Source organism: Phallusia mammillata, chromosome 5 (assembly GCF_965637545.1).
Source record: "Phallusia mammillata chromosome 5, kaPhaMamm4.hap1.1, whole genome shotgun sequence".
NCBI classification, from domain to species: Eukaryota; Metazoa; Chordata; class Ascidiacea; order Phlebobranchia; family Ascidiidae; genus Phallusia; species Phallusia mammillata.
The window spans coordinates 2125241-2142071 of record NC_137256.1 but is presented as its reverse complement, the minus strand read 5'-3'; the positions used below and the strand labels follow the sequence as shown (position 1 = coordinate 2142071).

Here is a 16831-nt window from a genome sequence, read left to right as displayed (position 1 = left end):
TATTATATTATTCTAAACGCAATGACTTTAAACACCAACGAAAATGAAACAGAAAATCATGAATTGTCTGCAATAAATAATATATTCAACAATGCCTAACCCCCTGTAGAGCTAATCTGTCATCTTTTAGCATTTTTTTTCAAAAAAAGTTGTTGCGTTTGAATGTTCACTAAATATAAACAAACAAACACATACTTTGCATACAACTTAACTCCGAAAAAACTTAACTCTCTAAATTCCTGTCCTAACAGTTGTGCAAACTGCCGGAAAAAGTTCATTTGCTAAATTATCCTAAGTATTATACGAAGTAGCTAAGTCGTATCACAGTAAACAAGGTATTTTATTTGATGACAGTCAATTCAGTGGTCGTAATCGTCTGAAGGGTTTTGTTCAATAAAACGTGTCTGATTTGCCTCAGGCAACGAGACACCGGTTCTACAACTTTTCACTTGAAACGAAATCGACATGCGCTGTTCGTTACAGACGTTTTGCCTGGGACGGCAAACTCAAACTCGAAGGTTTGTGGGTTCTAATCCCGCCTAAGACCTTTTGCGCGAGAAACATGAAGGACATTGTTTTTTCAGTAGTTCTAAACCTTGCTCAAAGTCCCATTCTTGAATGGGGCATATTTTGCAGGTTAAATCACAAATGTTAAAATCAATTTGAAACTTTAACGTTATAGGAGAAACTACTTTAGATAACAAATCTAAATGGGTTTCTAACATGTGGTATAAACCAACATACTTACTTGGGAAATTGGAAATCACATTCGGTACAAGAGGCTCACTGGTTAAAACACTACGCAATAAATAAGCAAAACCTCGTTGATTACATTTTGAATTTGAAGGATCAATAAAATTACTAAACAAATATGTGCTTCGTAAAATTTAAACAAACAAATTTGCATTACGAGGTTTGTTTATATCTCTTGCCAAACTCAATGTTTTATCCCATAACGGATACCTATTTTTTGTCCAAATATTGGAACTGAGACCTTGCTTAAACCATAGCCTATATGTTGGAATCACAACTAAGCCATTGAGATTTTTTTGCAAAATCTAAGTTATTGTCTTATCCCAAACACGAATGTTAAGTTTTACCACTCTAACCGAATGTAATGTCAAATAATTTTGTCTTTGGCCCAGGGCATAGCACGTAAGCTTGCGGGTTTTTGCTTTTTGCAGAACAAGTCCAAGTTTCGGTTTGGTTTCGACAAACCTGTTCCTCATTTTTCAAAGTGTTAAACGACAAAAGTCTTAAAATTCAACATGTCTCTTTTCTGTGGTTGGTTTCCGGCTAACCGATACGAAGTGGTCGAATTATGATTTGTCTATTAAAAGTGTAAAAAAAAATGTTTCTTCAAACTTGGTTGAAAAAACCAAGTCCAATTTTTGAATGTCATCAGTTTCCACTTGGTTAAGGGATATAACTTATAAGTCGTTGAAAGTTAATCTACACCTGACAAATGCACTCTCGCATTGCGGCAGATTTGTATTTATGAAAACAGGAACTAAACGGCAACTGTACAAACGCCAGAATATACACAAAATCATGATCGAAGTTGGATGAATTTTGCCACAGATGACGCAACAAAATCACCGGAAATGGAACCTAGTAACTTCCGGCAGTTGTGAATAGCACATTCAGTTGGCAGTGGTTTTGTAACTTGGCAGTGTTCACGTATAGTCATATTAATGATGTCAACAAAGATGTGAAAAGAGAATGTTATGACGCACCGATGATGTCACGCTGTTGCTATTGACAACTTCGCAACGAAGAGAGAAAAATGGTTTACTTAGCCGTAACATAGATGACGTCATCAAAAAGCATATTAAAGCGGTAGTGATGACGTCCACAAGCAAGATGACGTCACAAAGGCAACGGTGTTACATGGTTATGACGTAACAGCGGTGAAGTCACGTTTAACACAGTCTTATGACGTCACCGGTTCGAACGAGAAACTCGTCGTCTTGCAGAGAGCGAAGAGTTTCATCGAACATCGCTTGTGTGATGATTTGGTCGGTTTGACCGCGCCATCGGTCAAGCAGAGGGCGACATCTGATGGTGGGACCAGATTTGGATCCTGCCTGAACCCCGCGGCCCCGATCCTGCTCGATCAGCTGCTTGAGGGCGCCCTTGAGCTCTTCCTGCCGTTTTCGAGCCGTTGCACTCATTCCTGGGAGAAAGGTGAAACAATTTTGTCAAATTTTGTATTAGGAAAACCATAACTTTAAACTATTGTGTATCGAAGCAGTTTCAAAAACCGTTCATAATAATTTCACTAGGTAAACTTAACAATCGTACTCAATAATGTTTCGAGTTTTATTCGATTAATCGTAAACATTAGGCGTTAAGTTCATGCATTCGAAACGTCCAAATTTTAAAAACTACGGGCCGAAACCGAATCCAAATTCGGTGAAAACATTTTCCGAACTTTGACTACTTAAACCATATGTTGGTTTTGATAAAACACAAACAATGGCTTCTTACCTGTTGTCAAAATCGAAATATCAACAATTCCAGTCCTGGGGTCGGTAGCTGATTGTTTCAAAGCTTCCCGATACAACCGCAATGCCTCCCTCACGTCAGCGCGTTCGACTTTTGCCGACAATCGCGCTTTCGCGTGCGCCTCAGATAGTCGGATAAGCGATTCGAGTTGGCGAGGGTAAGCGGTCACGCCCCCTCGGTTGCCGGCCCCGCCCCCTTTTCGCATTTCCACGTAAGCCTGAAAAAAGCATTAAACAAACAGTTTAAGAGACAGTTTTTCACGAAAAACTCAAGTTATTCTAGTTTTGTTACGTTACAAGCCAATGACATTTCAATTAACGTTGCTCCACCCGGCTAAATCTGAATTTGGTTTAAAATATTAATGTTATGTTTTTTAGCTCTAGTTATTATTGCAAACTTGAAAGGATTGTTAAACTCTGAGAATTTATCTCTACAGACATTCTTCCCTGTCTGACTGTCTTGTTTAAACTGTTAAGTTTTTATACCAGTGGTAACATCGACACATTTTTCTAACAACAACACTTTACAATGTTTGTGCAGAGAAGTGCATCTCATTCATATAAATGAGAAATCCCGTAGTTTTACAGAAGCAAGCTTACAACACCAGCTTAACCGAACCTGAACTAACTCTTGCCCGGCGTCTTCGGTCAACCTCGGTTTAATCACAGCCCTCGCATAAGCAAGATAATCCTTAAGCAATTCGGAATCCAACACATCCATCTCTGCCTCCTCACGTGATCTGTGGTACAGCGACACCAAGTGGTTTGCGAGTCGGCGGTCGTAAGCTTCGTCCTGTTGATAAAATGGATTTGTGTGTATGTGTATTTTACAGGGTTTTGTAACTCAACTATAACGTTACATTCATGTACTGAATACTTCATAGTACGCCAGGCCTGTTAAAGGCGTTGTACCAAATCAGCCGGTCACCAAGCATTCCAATATGGCAAGGCATAGGCTACAAAATCTACTCGGCGGTGAAACTTAAACCCACGACTGTTTGTTTTAAGGACTCGCGCTCTACCAATTGAGCTACGCAGGCTTGGTGTTAAGCCCGGAATGCTTGTGAAACCGGCTAGATTCGGTATGACGCCTTCAATGGCCTGGCGTACCATGATTTATATATGAGTGAGTCTTGATCGCTGGCCAGTATGAACGCATCAGGGCTGATCCCAGTAATATGTTTATGTTCAATCTTTGCTCTATATTTAGGCAGGTTTCCAGTAATGTATGAACGTAAAGAAATGTTGGATTTGAAAATGTTTGAACTGAATTTTGCTTTAGTGCATTCGTTTAGTCATCTTGTACGATATATTTTTTAAATATTAGGTTTAAAACAAAAACCAATTGCTTGAGCGTGACTCTGCAATAATAATTTTTTTACCCGAATTTCATCCGCAATTTTTTACCTGTGGATCCAACATGAGAAATATGAGATCGAATCTAGACATGAGAGTGTGGGGAAGCATTATGTTCTCCACAATCGTCTTCTTCGAGTTCCACTGTGACTCACAAGGGTTTGCAGCAGCCAGAACAGACGTTCGCGCGTTCAACTGACAAATGATCCCAGCTTTGGCGATAGATAGAGTCTGTTGTTCCATGACTTCATGGAGAATTGACCTGAAATGTTATCTCTGTGTAGGTTAAGGAGCTGATTACTTATTGTTAATGTAAATGTCTGGAAAAATAGGGCTACACAGAGAAGTATAACTGTGCTCCATGTCAGTGCTTTTTAACCGGTGTGCACCAAAATATGCATGGGGTGCACCAGTAAGAAAAGGTATACAAGGGTACATGACAAACTTTTAATGAACCATTATAAATTGACTTTCAGGATATTAGAAAAAAGATGTAGGTTTCAACTGATGTATAAATGAACCTCTGTATTTTTTTACAAATGTTGATGTCTAGCACTTTCAGTGTGATTGGCGACCTGTTAATGTACGTCGAGACCAAACAGGGTGCATGAGTTCGTCACAACAACTTTAAGGGTTCACCCAACCAAAAAAGGTTGAAGAGCACTGCTCTATGTAATGGAGGTTTGATCAAAACCAAGCTTGATCAACAGCTTGATCAAAACAAGTGCCAGAGAGCTTGTATATAGTGAATACATTACGTATCAAAAGTTCCAGATGTCGCTGCTATCATCATTAGTGTAGGAATAAATGTTTTGGTTATGCTTTACTCATGCTACGAGTATCCATAGTGCATCACACAGCAGTTACCTTGTGCTATCATTCATCTTGTCAAACTCGTCAATGCAACATACACCGTTATCAGAAAGCACCAGAGCTCCAGGTTGCATCATTAGTTGTTTTGTTTCCTGTTCCTTAGTGATGTAAGCCGTCAATCCAACTGCACTGGACCCCTAAAAAGAATGCAGTTGCGGTAGTAACATAACAATCCAGTCTTTTGCAAGCAACAAACGAATGTTCCTGTATAAATGACAAACGGTGGTATACGCGTATTTACTAGCTTGGTTAAAGACAAGCTGCAGAGAGTGTACACTTTCGATCTATAAGGTCTAATGTAGTCCCTTACAACACTCCATATTGTTGGGAGCAGCAAGCTAAAAAGCTTATCATGTATTGGATCGATGCTTTTATATGAATTAAAAAACAATTAAAGTGTTTATTACTAAATTTTATTAAAAGAAACTTGTTGGTAATTTTTCATACCAAAAGGCGAACAAACCGTTACTTAGCCCAAATTACTGCCAAAGCGAATCCGATACAACAAAACAGTACAGACATAATACTAAGTAAAAAAACATTGTCCCTTACCTTTCCGCTTGTATATTGTCCACGTGGTGCAAGTTTGTCATGGACGTATCTCAATAACTGTGATTTGCTTGTACCAGGATCTCCACACAAGAGAACGTGAACCTCTGATCTTAATCCTCCCTTCACTCCTCCACGTGGTCCAGTGGTCTTCATCTCTTTGCGAGATCCACCGAATAACTACGGGGAAAGAAAAAGTTGTTGTAAATACAAATAACGTTCCTAACTTCCCAGAAGGCTCTACAGCAGGGCCTAACTGGGGTTCCTGTAAAATACGCCATACGAAATTATGAAAATGTTGACGGTTAGGGCTGTTAGGGTCGGGGAGAGGGTTTGGAATTACAATAAATCTCAGGTACCCTTTGGGCTTAATAGTCTTACAAGCGTTAACATATGGTACCATACGGTACTTAGTACCACCCACAGCACATGTGAGAATATCAAGTCCAAAGGGGGTATCTGAGATGAGGGCATACTTTCAAATTTGTGGAGCACTTCTATCAATTGTATTTTTATACCAACGTTTTTAAGTTCAACGTTTTAATTTTAAGTGAATATACAGGTCGCCTTCATCAGAGTAAATAACACTGAATGCGACTGGTACATTGCACGATAAACAAAGGAAAACGAATTGAACGCAAGCACGTCACAACGCAACGAAAACACTGCGCGATAACGAATGAGTTTATAAAAAAGTGTTAAAGAACTAGTTATGTCCCAAAACTATTTTACCTGCAGGAGAATTCCTTTCTTTATGTCATCATGTTCATACACACTTGGTGCGACTGCACGAGCCAAGCGGTCGTAAACATCAGGATGTTTTGATAATTCACGGATCGCTTCGATGCGCTCCTTGCTAAATTGCATCTAAAAATCGAAGAAACAGTCAAGATCAAATGATAGACTGTTTTAAATGTATCCGTGAAAATTTGTAATAAGTTTTCATAAGTTGCATCCATCTTTTCATAAGTTTGAAAAGGTCGAGGAGAAAAATATGTTTTCAAACAAGAAATCGGTAGAAGAACACTGGTTTACAAGATTATAACTTTTTTCAAAATGCCGCTGTTACACTATAATTTGATTCATTATGCTATTCCAAAACAATTAAACAACAATATAACCATGACGTCACAATACCTGACTGTCTTCGTCATCTGCGGTTTCATAGAGCTGTTGTCGTTTTCCTTCTTTCTTCTCGAAATGCAGAACATCGATGTGGGTTCGATAAACTGATTTCACATTTCTCATCCTGGGATTAGCGCGCAGTGGCTGTGCTCTGTATACCCCAGTGACCACCACCCTGTCTCCAGGTTGTACACTGTCTACCAAATCACCGTACGCGTGGAGACCGACTGCATGGGGAGTTTGCCCAGCTGGCATGTCGTCAGGAGCTTCTTGCAACTTAATCAGCTGTCTGTAAGTGTATAAGAGAAAAATGTAACCTTCTTTGAAGATTTATTGCTCCAAGACATAAAACAATTGTAATAGAGCTTTTGTGGGAAATATATTGTTTGTGTCGACATTTCAACGTACAAGGAAAAAAAATTGCTGTATTTGACCCATCAATTTACAGACTTGCAAACCTAATAATAGTATGTATTTGGAACACTATATACGAGTCTAGTGTATCTTTGTTTAATTAAATTGATGCCTGGCACAACACAAATGCAATTGAGCTCTTGTGGCAAATCTATTATTTGACATTTCACTATCTTATTCACGTCGCCTTCTTTGAATTAGTTTAAACCAGGGATTTTTATTTATTTATTGCAAACGTCTCTGCGGGCCGCACAACCGTTATTCAATGGACCACATATGGGCAGCAGTAAGCACACTTCGCAAATCGCAACTCTGGGGTAGTCAACATGTTGTGCACTTGTTAATAAATTTGTTAATAACAAATTCCAACCTGTCTGTGAACAGCGATCTGTTGTGAATCAATGACATAGAGTAACTGGTCTTGCACTGGGCACAAATCGTCGGCTCGGCAATACGACCTCGCTCGATCTCTACTGACACCTCGTGGTGACAAACATTGCAGCGAAAGAATCCTTCTCGCATCTCTGGAATCAGTGATGAGAGTCGGATCACCATTCCACTGATGGTTATTAGCTGGTCGATGTCCTCCGGATTTAGAGATCTCATGTTCTTTGTACGCTCAGCATTAAATGGCTTCACCTGCAAAAATATGTATTTGTGTTGTTTTCAAAATGTTTGCTGTGTTTGGAGGTAAAAAAGTTTGTCACGGTCAAACATAGCTCTCTGAGAGCAATACTCCCTACAGCAGGGTTCATGCAGCCATCAGACAAAAGCTGCCTAATTAAGTACCATGTGTTTATACTTTCGGTACCAATTACCGAGTACTTATATATAGTGTTGGACTTTGTTTTGCATCACTAGCTAGTTTTGTCTGCCATGGCTGTGGCAAATCCGCACACACACATGCAGAAGCATGTAGAAAAAATGTAATCTCTACACGATAATGAAAAATAATTGTCCATATTCTTATAGTGTAAACTGGCCTATGGAATTCACTGTTGGTTTCGAAAACTGAGGCAAAATACTTTGATACCGAGTACGAGTACCACTGAAGTTGTATTGACACCATCAATACCGAGTACTCGTCCCATCACTACTATTTATGAAAGGTTGTGCAGCCCATGTGGTGGTTTGGATTTTAAGTAAAGAGTGGCCTACTGCATTATTTTAATGGATTTTTGCGAGTAAATCCAATCAATTTTATTTTTTCCATAGTGAGTTACAAAATAAACTAATGAAACGCCAAGCTGGTGGAACCCTTGTGAGTGTTACTCAGAGCCTTGATTGTGAAGTAAAGTCAATCAAGCAAATGTTTTTTTAGAATACAACAATGTGTAAACATGCTCACCAATACGAAAGATTAGTATGAAATGCATCAGCATACCTGAATTTGATGAGACAATGCAATGTCCGGATATTTGGCAAAAAACATTTCGTTGATCGCCATGTCGAAAGTTGGAATGACCTCCTGTGAGACAAAACAATCACTTTTTAGGACAAGAGATTTTACACAAACAAACCCAAAAACTTCTGAAAAGTTATGTAGGTGGCTGTTTGGTAGCTAGATACCAGCAAGATTAAAAAAACCTGATTAGCGAAGACAATGTAGTTGTAATTTGTTTAACATCAATCCACCAATTGTGCCCTCCACTTTTCTGTACTACATTACATTACATTGGACAAGGGATTTGCTAACAATGTAAAATGTTACACAAAAAACCTGAAAACTACTAAAAAGTTATGTAGGTGGCGAGTGGTAGCTAGATACAACATCAAATCAGTCGGTCACCAAGCATTCACCACCATATGGCAAGGCGTCTCAAGGCTAGAAAAATCTAGCCTGCGGTGGGATTCGAATCCATGACAAGAGTCTTTCTGGGACTCGCGCTCTACCAACTGAGCTACACAGGCGAGAATCCGCCGAAAGTCGAATCACAAGCACCGTTGCCTGCCTTGTATGCTGCACATGTCAGCAAGGTTTAAAAATCATAATTAGCGAAGACAATGTAGTTGTAATCTGTTTAACATCAATCCACCAATTGTGCCCTCCACTTTTCTGTACTACATTACATTTTAATCGTGGACAGCTACTTGGTGATTGTTCGAGTGAAATTGTATACTGTGCAGATTTAACTATAAGTGAAACCAAATTTAACAAAACAAAAAAATGAAAGACCCAGTTTTTAGAACTACAACACATTTTGGTGCAGATACGAAAACATGGACCAGATAAACAATGTCATTTGAAAAGAATCACATATTATCGAATGCTATGAAAAAAAGAGGTTGTTTTTATCATGAATCAGTGCAAAGGTTCACCTGAGGATAACAAATCAGCTGACGATATAAATCAGCATCAAATGTTTTCAAGTGAGCGCAATTGACGTCCAAATAAGGATCTTCAGTTACGCTAATCTCCTCCAGTTTGTGCAAATAAAGTGGTTCGTTCGGGTCCATTCCATCAGTTTCCATCGCATCAGAATCATCAGCTACAAAGCTTTCAAGACAAGAACATGGTTAGTTTTGTTAAGATCCTGATTGACGCGCTTTCAAATCTCCCTAAAATCAATAACTTAGTTCAGTAGTTCTCAAACCGTGCATCACGACGCCTTGGTGCGTCGTTTTAATTTTCCGCCGCAGAAACCGTTTCGTGGCTTTTTGTTGTTGTGTCAATAAACACAACTTTAATATAATCAGTTTCCTCATTAACTTTTATTTGCTGGTGCGTTGCAAGTCCAGAAAACTTTTCCAGAGGCGTCGCAACAAAAAAAAAGTTTGAGAACTACTGACTTAGTTGTTCATCCGTAAGTTTCAAAAGGGATGGGCCATAACTGCAAATGTTCTGTTTGGCCAAGCACCGCGCATCTAAAACACCGATGCTCGATACCATGTATTTGGGTTCTGGCTCGGCTCGGCCCATCCCTAAGTTCCAACCAACTTTGTGAAATCAAGAATGTGGAATGACAAGGAATTAGGCATTTTAAATGAAGTTGGAGTCATCAGTCTATGAAGCTAGACACAAACATTTGTCCATATACGGACAAACTTATTACTAACCTTGTTATAAACTGAGTGAATCTTGCCTTACATCTGCTCACGACCACATCTGTTCCCCAAATAACAAGTTGTCCTGCTGTATCAGCCGGCAGCATCACTTCTTCGTTCTCCTCTGGAATCGCTTCTGGGATATTTGGAGTTTGATCCGAATGAAGATTGACGGTTCGTACACGACTGCTACTTCCTAAGTCAGGACGTTGACGAACCTGTGTAATAAGCAATAAAAGTTTCACGGTTATCTAAATGATATACGGCAATCAGAAACTGTTTGTTACAAAAGCCAGGAAAGACAGCTATTTTAAAATATATATACATGCCATAATATAAATGTGTAACAACATATACATCAGGGGTGGGTAACCTGCAGCCCGCGGGCCAAATGAGGCCCTTTATTAAAGGTTGTGCGGCCCATAGAGATGCTTTGATTGTAAATGTACTGGCAAACGAGTCCAAATATTATATATTTTTGAGCAGATTAATGCGCCGGATGCTAGTTTTCTGCGACCTGACAAAATGTGGCTAGAATCAAATGTGAATTATACTTGTATTTAAGCATATTCGGTAAGCGACGAAGTAAAATCACCTTGTGTTACACACAGGTGCGGCCCGTGATCTAATTTTGACAATTGTAATTGGCCCCACAGTAAAAAAGGTTGCCCACCCCTGATATACATATAGCACAATCGTGTAATGACTTAAAATCAACTCATTCCACCAATAACTTCTATTTGTGAAGAAAATGTAAGTTTATGTCATGAAATCTACTTGTCAGTTAAATTTCATAGATGAAATTTGATAAATAATTTTCATTGCAGACTGTTTTTACTCAATTGTAAGCCAGGATTTTTTAACCTGTAGTTTGTATGTGATGGTTGTATCATTTCTACCCCCCTGCATTTTGATTTCAATAGCATTCAAATTGTTTTGGCATGTATGGCATCATAGGCGCCCACTTGCTAAAATCGGCGGGGAGGCAGAATTTTATAACTCGGTAAAGACGGAAATATTCAGCTCGGACGTCACTTAACGTCGCAAGTTACACCCTTTGCAGTGTTTCGGTACTAGTATACATAACATTAGCAGCCGAAGCCGACCCAACTATACAGTAATACATTTTTTCATCCCCGCAACAATTATTACAAAGCATGTTTTATTTTTACGCAACAAGGCGCACATGCGTCTAAAAAGCCATTATAATAATCGTTTCTTACGTTTCTAGGTCGTTTGGTTGGTTTCAACCATGTTTTCTATTTACACAGGAAATTGCATGTAACGCATTTAAGTTTAGTTTATTTTAAATCAGGAATTACCAAAGTAAAGCCCGCGAAGGTTTTTGTTCTAAATATATATCTTGGAAAATAACGAGTCAACCGTTGAAAGTTAATTTGCCACCAAAGAGTTCCCACAACAACATGTGGTCTTAAGTTTACCTAGTTTTACACTTCACAGGACGCATAAAAATGATCCAAAAACAGTTTGTTACATCACAGACAAGACTTAAAGTATCAATGCTTTCGTTACTGTGCGTGTACAGGTGCCTTTCTTTGTTAATTGTGATGACATAAATGAGAAGTTAGTAATTTATGTCACATAATTTTATAGTTCGACAGTAGCGCTATCTCTTAATAATATTGTATAGCTCCTGCTGGTCCCACAAAAGCGCTTTGTAGACCACAATTGCGGAACGGCGCTGCGTTTGTGCTTGTAAGCGATGTGGCCGTCTAATGTCATTTTCATGTTATGCGGCATGCTTTTCATGTTATTTTCATGTTACCCTGAAAAAAAAATTGGCTACCCCCTTTGTAAACGATGTCAATTTGTGTCGATGTTGCTGACCGAGTTTTAGCAAACACTTCTTGCATGTTTTTATCCAATGGTTCATTGCATATAACCAGGGTTGCCATCGACATGGAACTCGAAATAAGGACACACGAACAATTGGACTTTCATGTCAAAGGACACACGAACAAATTGGACTTTCATGTCGAAACAAACGTTTTTGAATCTTTGCATTTATACGAGCCTTGACATATCACATGTCATATTTCTTTTTGCCAGGAACAATCTGTTCCAACTCCTTGTTCGTAGAAAACACGTAGTGCATCTCACGACAGCCCAGGTCAAGGTTTACTTTTAGCAGGGATTTGACTTGTAATTGTTAAAAAAAAGGACAAATCTTAGAAATAAGGACGGTATGGCAACCCTGCATATAACACTTCAAGTATACGTTTGTGACGTAACAATATGCGTTGTTTGATTTTTCAGAAAGGTTTGTCGGTTCAAACTAGGCAGTTGTTGACTGTGCAGTAGTACAGAGTTACTACAAAACTGTGTGTGCGTAAATTAGCGCAAAACTGGTTTATGACGTAGTCAACGACGCAAATACCCGGGGAGGCGGCGCCTCCCCGCCTCCCCATAAGTGGACGCCAGTGTATGGCATTATATGTCAACATAAAATTTGCTGGGTAAAGTTATTGCAAACAACTGTTGACATATAACAACAGAAAAAAAGTATTATGAACCATAACATGACACTTACAATAAAGTAATTATAAGTTGGAACAGAGACTATGATTGAATGCAGCTAGAGACATAAAACATAATAATTTGTAAAACTTACCGGTGTCTGAGCCCCACGAGGTGTTCTCCCAGGGGTTAAACCTGACCCAGCTGGAGTTCTTAAACTTCCTGGGGTTCCGTAGAAGAGTGGAGAACTTAAATCAATCTCACTCATATTAGCTGGAGTTTGAGGAGCAAGTATGGAGTCAGATGTTGCATCCAGTAATCCTGTCTGGTTTGCAGGTGACGTTGGTGGCATCATGGCAAGATCGCTACTCGTGTCCGGATCATGATTGCGACGACTTCGACCACGGCGTTGACCAGGTGAAGACATAATTTTTTTCAGTTAGCTTAGTAAAGTGTTACTTAAACCTGTTTTGGTGAAATGAAGGAAAGGACTTTAGATGACAGTTACAGTAAAACATGAAAATGTAACAGTTTGTACAAATATAAATTTACAAAAAATGAATTACACAATAACTAAAGTTCTGTGTTTTTTAATCAAATATCTTAAAAGTTGTAAACTTCAGAACACTTTGAACCAACAATTGATTCAAAATAAGCAACTGTCTGTTTTTCGATTTCGTCCAAGTTTTGCCACAACATTTTTTCCTTCTCTTGCAACTTTTCTATGGTTGCCTGATGTTTCAACATACAAGACTTCTTTTGTTCATCAAGTTCCTGCAATGTTGACCTCACTTCCACTTCACTGCTCTTCAGGCTGCTTTGCATGGTTTCAAGCTCTTTGGTGTAATCAGCCAGTTGTTGCTTGTGAGACTGTGATTGCTTTTCCGCTCGGAGTTTAATACGATGCAGCTGCTCCCGACTTGTGACCAGTTCTTGTTTAAGATTCTCTATCTCCTTGCTAAGTTTGCTTTTGGAAAGCGACATAGTATCAATCTCAAATTTTTTCTTCATTGCGTTATCTTTTATGACATGTAAATCATCGATGAAGGTTTGACAATCTGAAAGCAGCTGTAGGTCAAACTTTGCCAACTCATGAGTTTGATTCACTCGCTCAATTTTCCTTTCTGTGTCTCGAAGAATGTTACTGTGCTTTTGGAAATCTTCTTGAAGTTCATCTTTCTTTTCCAGCAGTGATTTCTTTTCAGCCAGCAGCTTTTCTGGGCTGCTGACAACCTGTAGTGAAACTTGCTCTTTTTCCTCAAAAGCTCTTGCAAGCTCTTTTTTAATGATTTCAAATCTCTCTGTGGTTTTACTCATTTCGAGTTTTGCAGCAACTTTCTCCTTATCCTTGTCTTTCTGCTGATCCAAGATTTTTTCGAACTTTTCCTTCCAATCTGCCAGTTCCAATCTTTGCTGCACATAATGACTTTCATTTTGCTTTAACCAGTTCTTTGTGTCCTGTAACACAGTTTCCAACTTACTGTTCTGATTTAAAAGCTCCTCACGCTTCTTCAAAAGATCCTCAGAATCACTGCTGATTTCTTTCCAAGTGGAAATGTTGTATTCCCAGTATCGCAAGTAGTTTATAAATATGTTGAGAAGTCGGCGAATTCGTTTCCACTTTGGGTACAAAATGTCTTTTGTCTCAATAAGCAATCCTGGCACACAGTGGTTCAATAACTTTGTGACGTTTAGCATTCGCATCAAATTTGGTCGATAGATTTCCGGGTCCAGGATCGGACGATTTGGCAGCGATTGTCCGAGGTGGTCGATTTCAACACCAAGTTTATCAAGTATACTGACGCAAACCTGAAGAACGAGGCCACTGGAGGGATTTTTCAATTGTTCCACTGTCAAATGTCGAATCGAATCACCCAGTAATCCAATCTGCAATGCTCCTGTAATGTCCACATCACTTAGCTCAGGTGCAACATACTCCATTTTGTTTTCCTAATATATTTCTGTGTTTTGGCCTGCAATAAAAGCAAATGATCAAACATATAGTGGAACAGCAATACCTCAATGCATAACTTGTGAATAAAGTTTCTAATACAACACACTACTTATTTATGTGGCACAAGTTGTTGATTTGATTGGGTTGATTGGGTTTTGTACAGGCACGCCAAGAAATGTGGAAAAAACTTTTTCAATCGGTGAACTTTTTTTCATATTAAGCATCATTATGGTATGAATGAAACATTGTAATAAATAGAAACACATTAGTATTTTTGATCAAACATGCATGAAATAAATAATTTCGAAAAATGTACAATGCAAACAAGATATGCCTAGAAAAACTTGGCATCACAAATGAGTGCGACTTTGTAGCCATAAATTTCATAAAACACAGCAAATTATTAACACCAACAGAACAATTCATGACAATTTCATTACTTCTTAGTAACAAGAAGAACATCTTCATGACAAAGCTTATGACTCAGACCGACATGTTGTCCATTATATTTTGCACTGAGACCCCAAACTTGTCCATACTTAAAATTTGCCACCAAAGTTCTGTGGATTGCATGACATGCATGCTCAACTGTTGATCCCGATCGGAGAATGAGGCCATCTTCAAAGTCCGGCTTTTTGCCAGGTTTCTTAGTGTAGACTGTGATAAGTGCAAGATATTTCCACATGGAATCCTTGAAGTGGTCAAGATTAAGAAGCATGTTGCAGCTGATCACAACACAGTGAGGCTGTCTGGCAATTCTGTCCACCTCTTCGATAGAAATTTGATCAATTTTGTTGTAGACATACAAGCATGGCATGTATTTTCGGTTGCCTACAATCACATCAATAAGTGCATCTTCACCATAATCTTCACGAAATACAATGTCCGCATTGAAGATTTTGTATTCATGCAAAATTAGCTGAATCATTTTTTCAGAGATCTTTGTCAGAGTACAAGTTGCTGTAATGGAAATTCCACCACCTTTCTTCTCTTTGTAGTAAATGTTTGGTGGCTTTTTGTTCAACCTAATTCCTACTGCCTCAAGTTCTTTAGTGAGGAGTTCTTTTTGAACATCTCCCTTTAATGCATCTAACATCATGACCACCATGTCCGCTGTTCGGCCGACAGCAATGACCTGCCGGCCTCGACCTTTTCCAGCAGCGGCTCCTTCAATGATTCCAGGCAAATCAAGCAGTTGAATATTCGCCCCGTTGTGCTGAATGACCCCTGGAATGCAGGTCAAAGTCGTAAACTCGTAGGATGCAGCTTCGCTCGTTGTTGATGTTAGGGTAGAAAGTAGGGTGGATTTGCCTACAGATGGAAACCCAATGAGTGCAACCCTGGCATCACCAGATTTCATAACATCAAATCCCTCCCCTTTTTGACCAGAGTTTTTCGGACCCTCCAAAATCTGAGCTCGATATTTTGCAAGTTTAGCTTTAAGAAGACCAAGATGATATTCAGTTGCCTTATTTTTCTGAGTTCTGGCGATTTCTTTTTCAATTTCGGATATCTTTTCTAAAATCCCCATCGTGCTTCTAATTTGTTGGTGAGTTAGCAACTGAACACTATTTTTTACAAATTTGGCTTGTGAAAGTAAAATAGTCTAAAAAAAACACGAAGTCACCCTGCATAGTTAGTTGGTTCTAAACAAGAAATCGTTTTGTTTATCAAAGAAAAAACCTCAGTTTTCTGAAAACCATTTTTTTGAAAAAAAAACTATTACACACAAACTAAATATGTTGTAAACCCTTACTTACTAAACTAATATGTGTACATTCCCGTAGCATCAGTAATAAGAAAAACCTCAGCTTAAGAAATTGCAAACTGCAAAAAGCAAACGTTTAAACCCGCAACGTTGGATAAAAACAACAACACCTGGTATAACTTTATGTCAGGCAACTTGGTTGTTTATTTCCGATGATGGAAACGTTTTACCACTTTTCAATATTTGTAATCAAGCTTTCTCGGTGCATAAGTTGCTAAAAAGTAAATAAAACATGCATATTATTATTTAAAAGAATAAACGGATATTTGTTTTATAATCCAAAGTACACCAGTTGGTTATAAAGATTTCAAGGGAATAAAATGTGTGAGGAATTTAACCGTTATCTCATTCGATTGTTAACAAGTGAATTTAGATTCCCGCCAAATGGCGAAGTTCCCGCAAATAGCTGCCACGTGATCATTAAAAATCGATGAACGAAATAAATCTTGTTTAATAATGATACATTTGCGTTAAAAAGGATAAAATCAAAATGAACACCATAAACATTTTTTTCAAAAGTATTCTGAGTAAGAAAAGTATTAAGTGTGTAGAAAAATGGAGGTAATTTTAGTTATGTAAGAAAACCAATGTTAATTTCAGTTTTTTGTGGGCTTTATTATTTTTTTAACAAATGGAATAACAGTAATTCTCCTAATTTTCCATTAGAAGAAAATACAAATAGGCAATTAAAAAAAGCTTGAAATTGGTATGATTTCCGTGTGTGTTATGGCTGAATGAGCATGTTTACGGATCAGGGCATTT

The 16831-nt window shown here is 38.5% G+C and overlaps 3 protein-coding genes across 3 annotated transcripts; all 3 read right to left on the bottom strand.

The window, feature by feature from the left end:
* Nucleotides 1-1478: 1478 nt before the first annotated feature.
* Nucleotides 1479-12793, bottom strand: LOC145228457 (DNA replication licensing factor mcm4-like). Its single transcript, XM_080093510.1, has 13 exons — nucleotides 12502-12793; nucleotides 9882-10087; nucleotides 9144-9321; nucleotides 8209-8292; nucleotides 7195-7463; nucleotides 6423-6699; nucleotides 6018-6152; nucleotides 5289-5465; nucleotides 4731-4873; nucleotides 3915-4125; nucleotides 3127-3300; nucleotides 2491-2725; nucleotides 1479-2176 (listed from the first exon to the last, which is right to left on the bottom strand). The coding sequence occupies exons 1-13, from the start codon at nucleotides 12772-12774 to the stop codon at nucleotides 1923-1925; spliced, it is 2616 nt and encodes an 871-aa protein (XP_079949636.1). The 5' UTR covers nucleotides 12775-12793; the 3' UTR covers nucleotides 1479-1922.
* A 19-nt stretch (nucleotides 12794-12812) lies between these two features.
* Nucleotides 12813-14302, bottom strand: LOC145228458 (uncharacterized). Its single transcript, XM_080093511.1, has one exon. It carries the CDS (start codon nucleotides 14286-14288, stop codon nucleotides 12951-12953), a length of 1338 nt encoding a protein of 445 aa, XP_079949637.1. The 5' UTR covers nucleotides 14289-14302; the 3' UTR covers nucleotides 12813-12950.
* Nucleotides 14303-14320: 18 nt separating this feature from the next.
* On the bottom strand, nucleotides 14321-15948 carry LOC145228459 (developmentally-regulated GTP-binding protein 2-like). Its single transcript, XM_080093512.1, has one exon. The coding sequence runs from the start codon at nucleotides 15830-15832 to the stop codon at nucleotides 14738-14740; it is 1095 nt and encodes a 364-aa protein (XP_079949638.1). The 5' UTR covers nucleotides 15833-15948; the 3' UTR covers nucleotides 14321-14737.
* Nucleotides 15949-16831: the final 883 nt, after the last annotated feature.

What these genes read in the sequence shown, in the direction of transcription:
- LOC145228457 (XM_080093510.1), bottom strand. Translation starts at nt 12,774, where the DNA reads ATGTCTTCACCTGGTCAACGCCGTGGTCGAAGTCGTCGCAATCATGAT. An exon ending in CAGATGACGAAGACAGTCAG is followed by an intron (nt 6,153 to 6,422) that starts GTATTGTGACGT and finishes TTCGATTTTTAG; the next exon opens with ATGCAATTTAGCAAGGAGCG. An exon ending in TATTTCGATTTTGACAACAG is followed by an intron (nt 2,177 to 2,490) that starts GTAAGAAGCCAT and finishes CCTTTCTCCCAG; the next exon opens with GAATGAGTGCAACGGCTCGA.
- LOC145228458 (XM_080093511.1), bottom strand. Translation starts at nt 14,288, where the DNA reads ATGGAGTATGTTGCACCTGAGCTAAGTGATGTGGACATTACAGGAGCA.
- LOC145228459 (XM_080093512.1), bottom strand. Translation starts at nt 15,832, where the DNA reads ATGGGGATTTTAGAAAAGATATCCGAAATTGAAAAAGAAATCGCCAGA.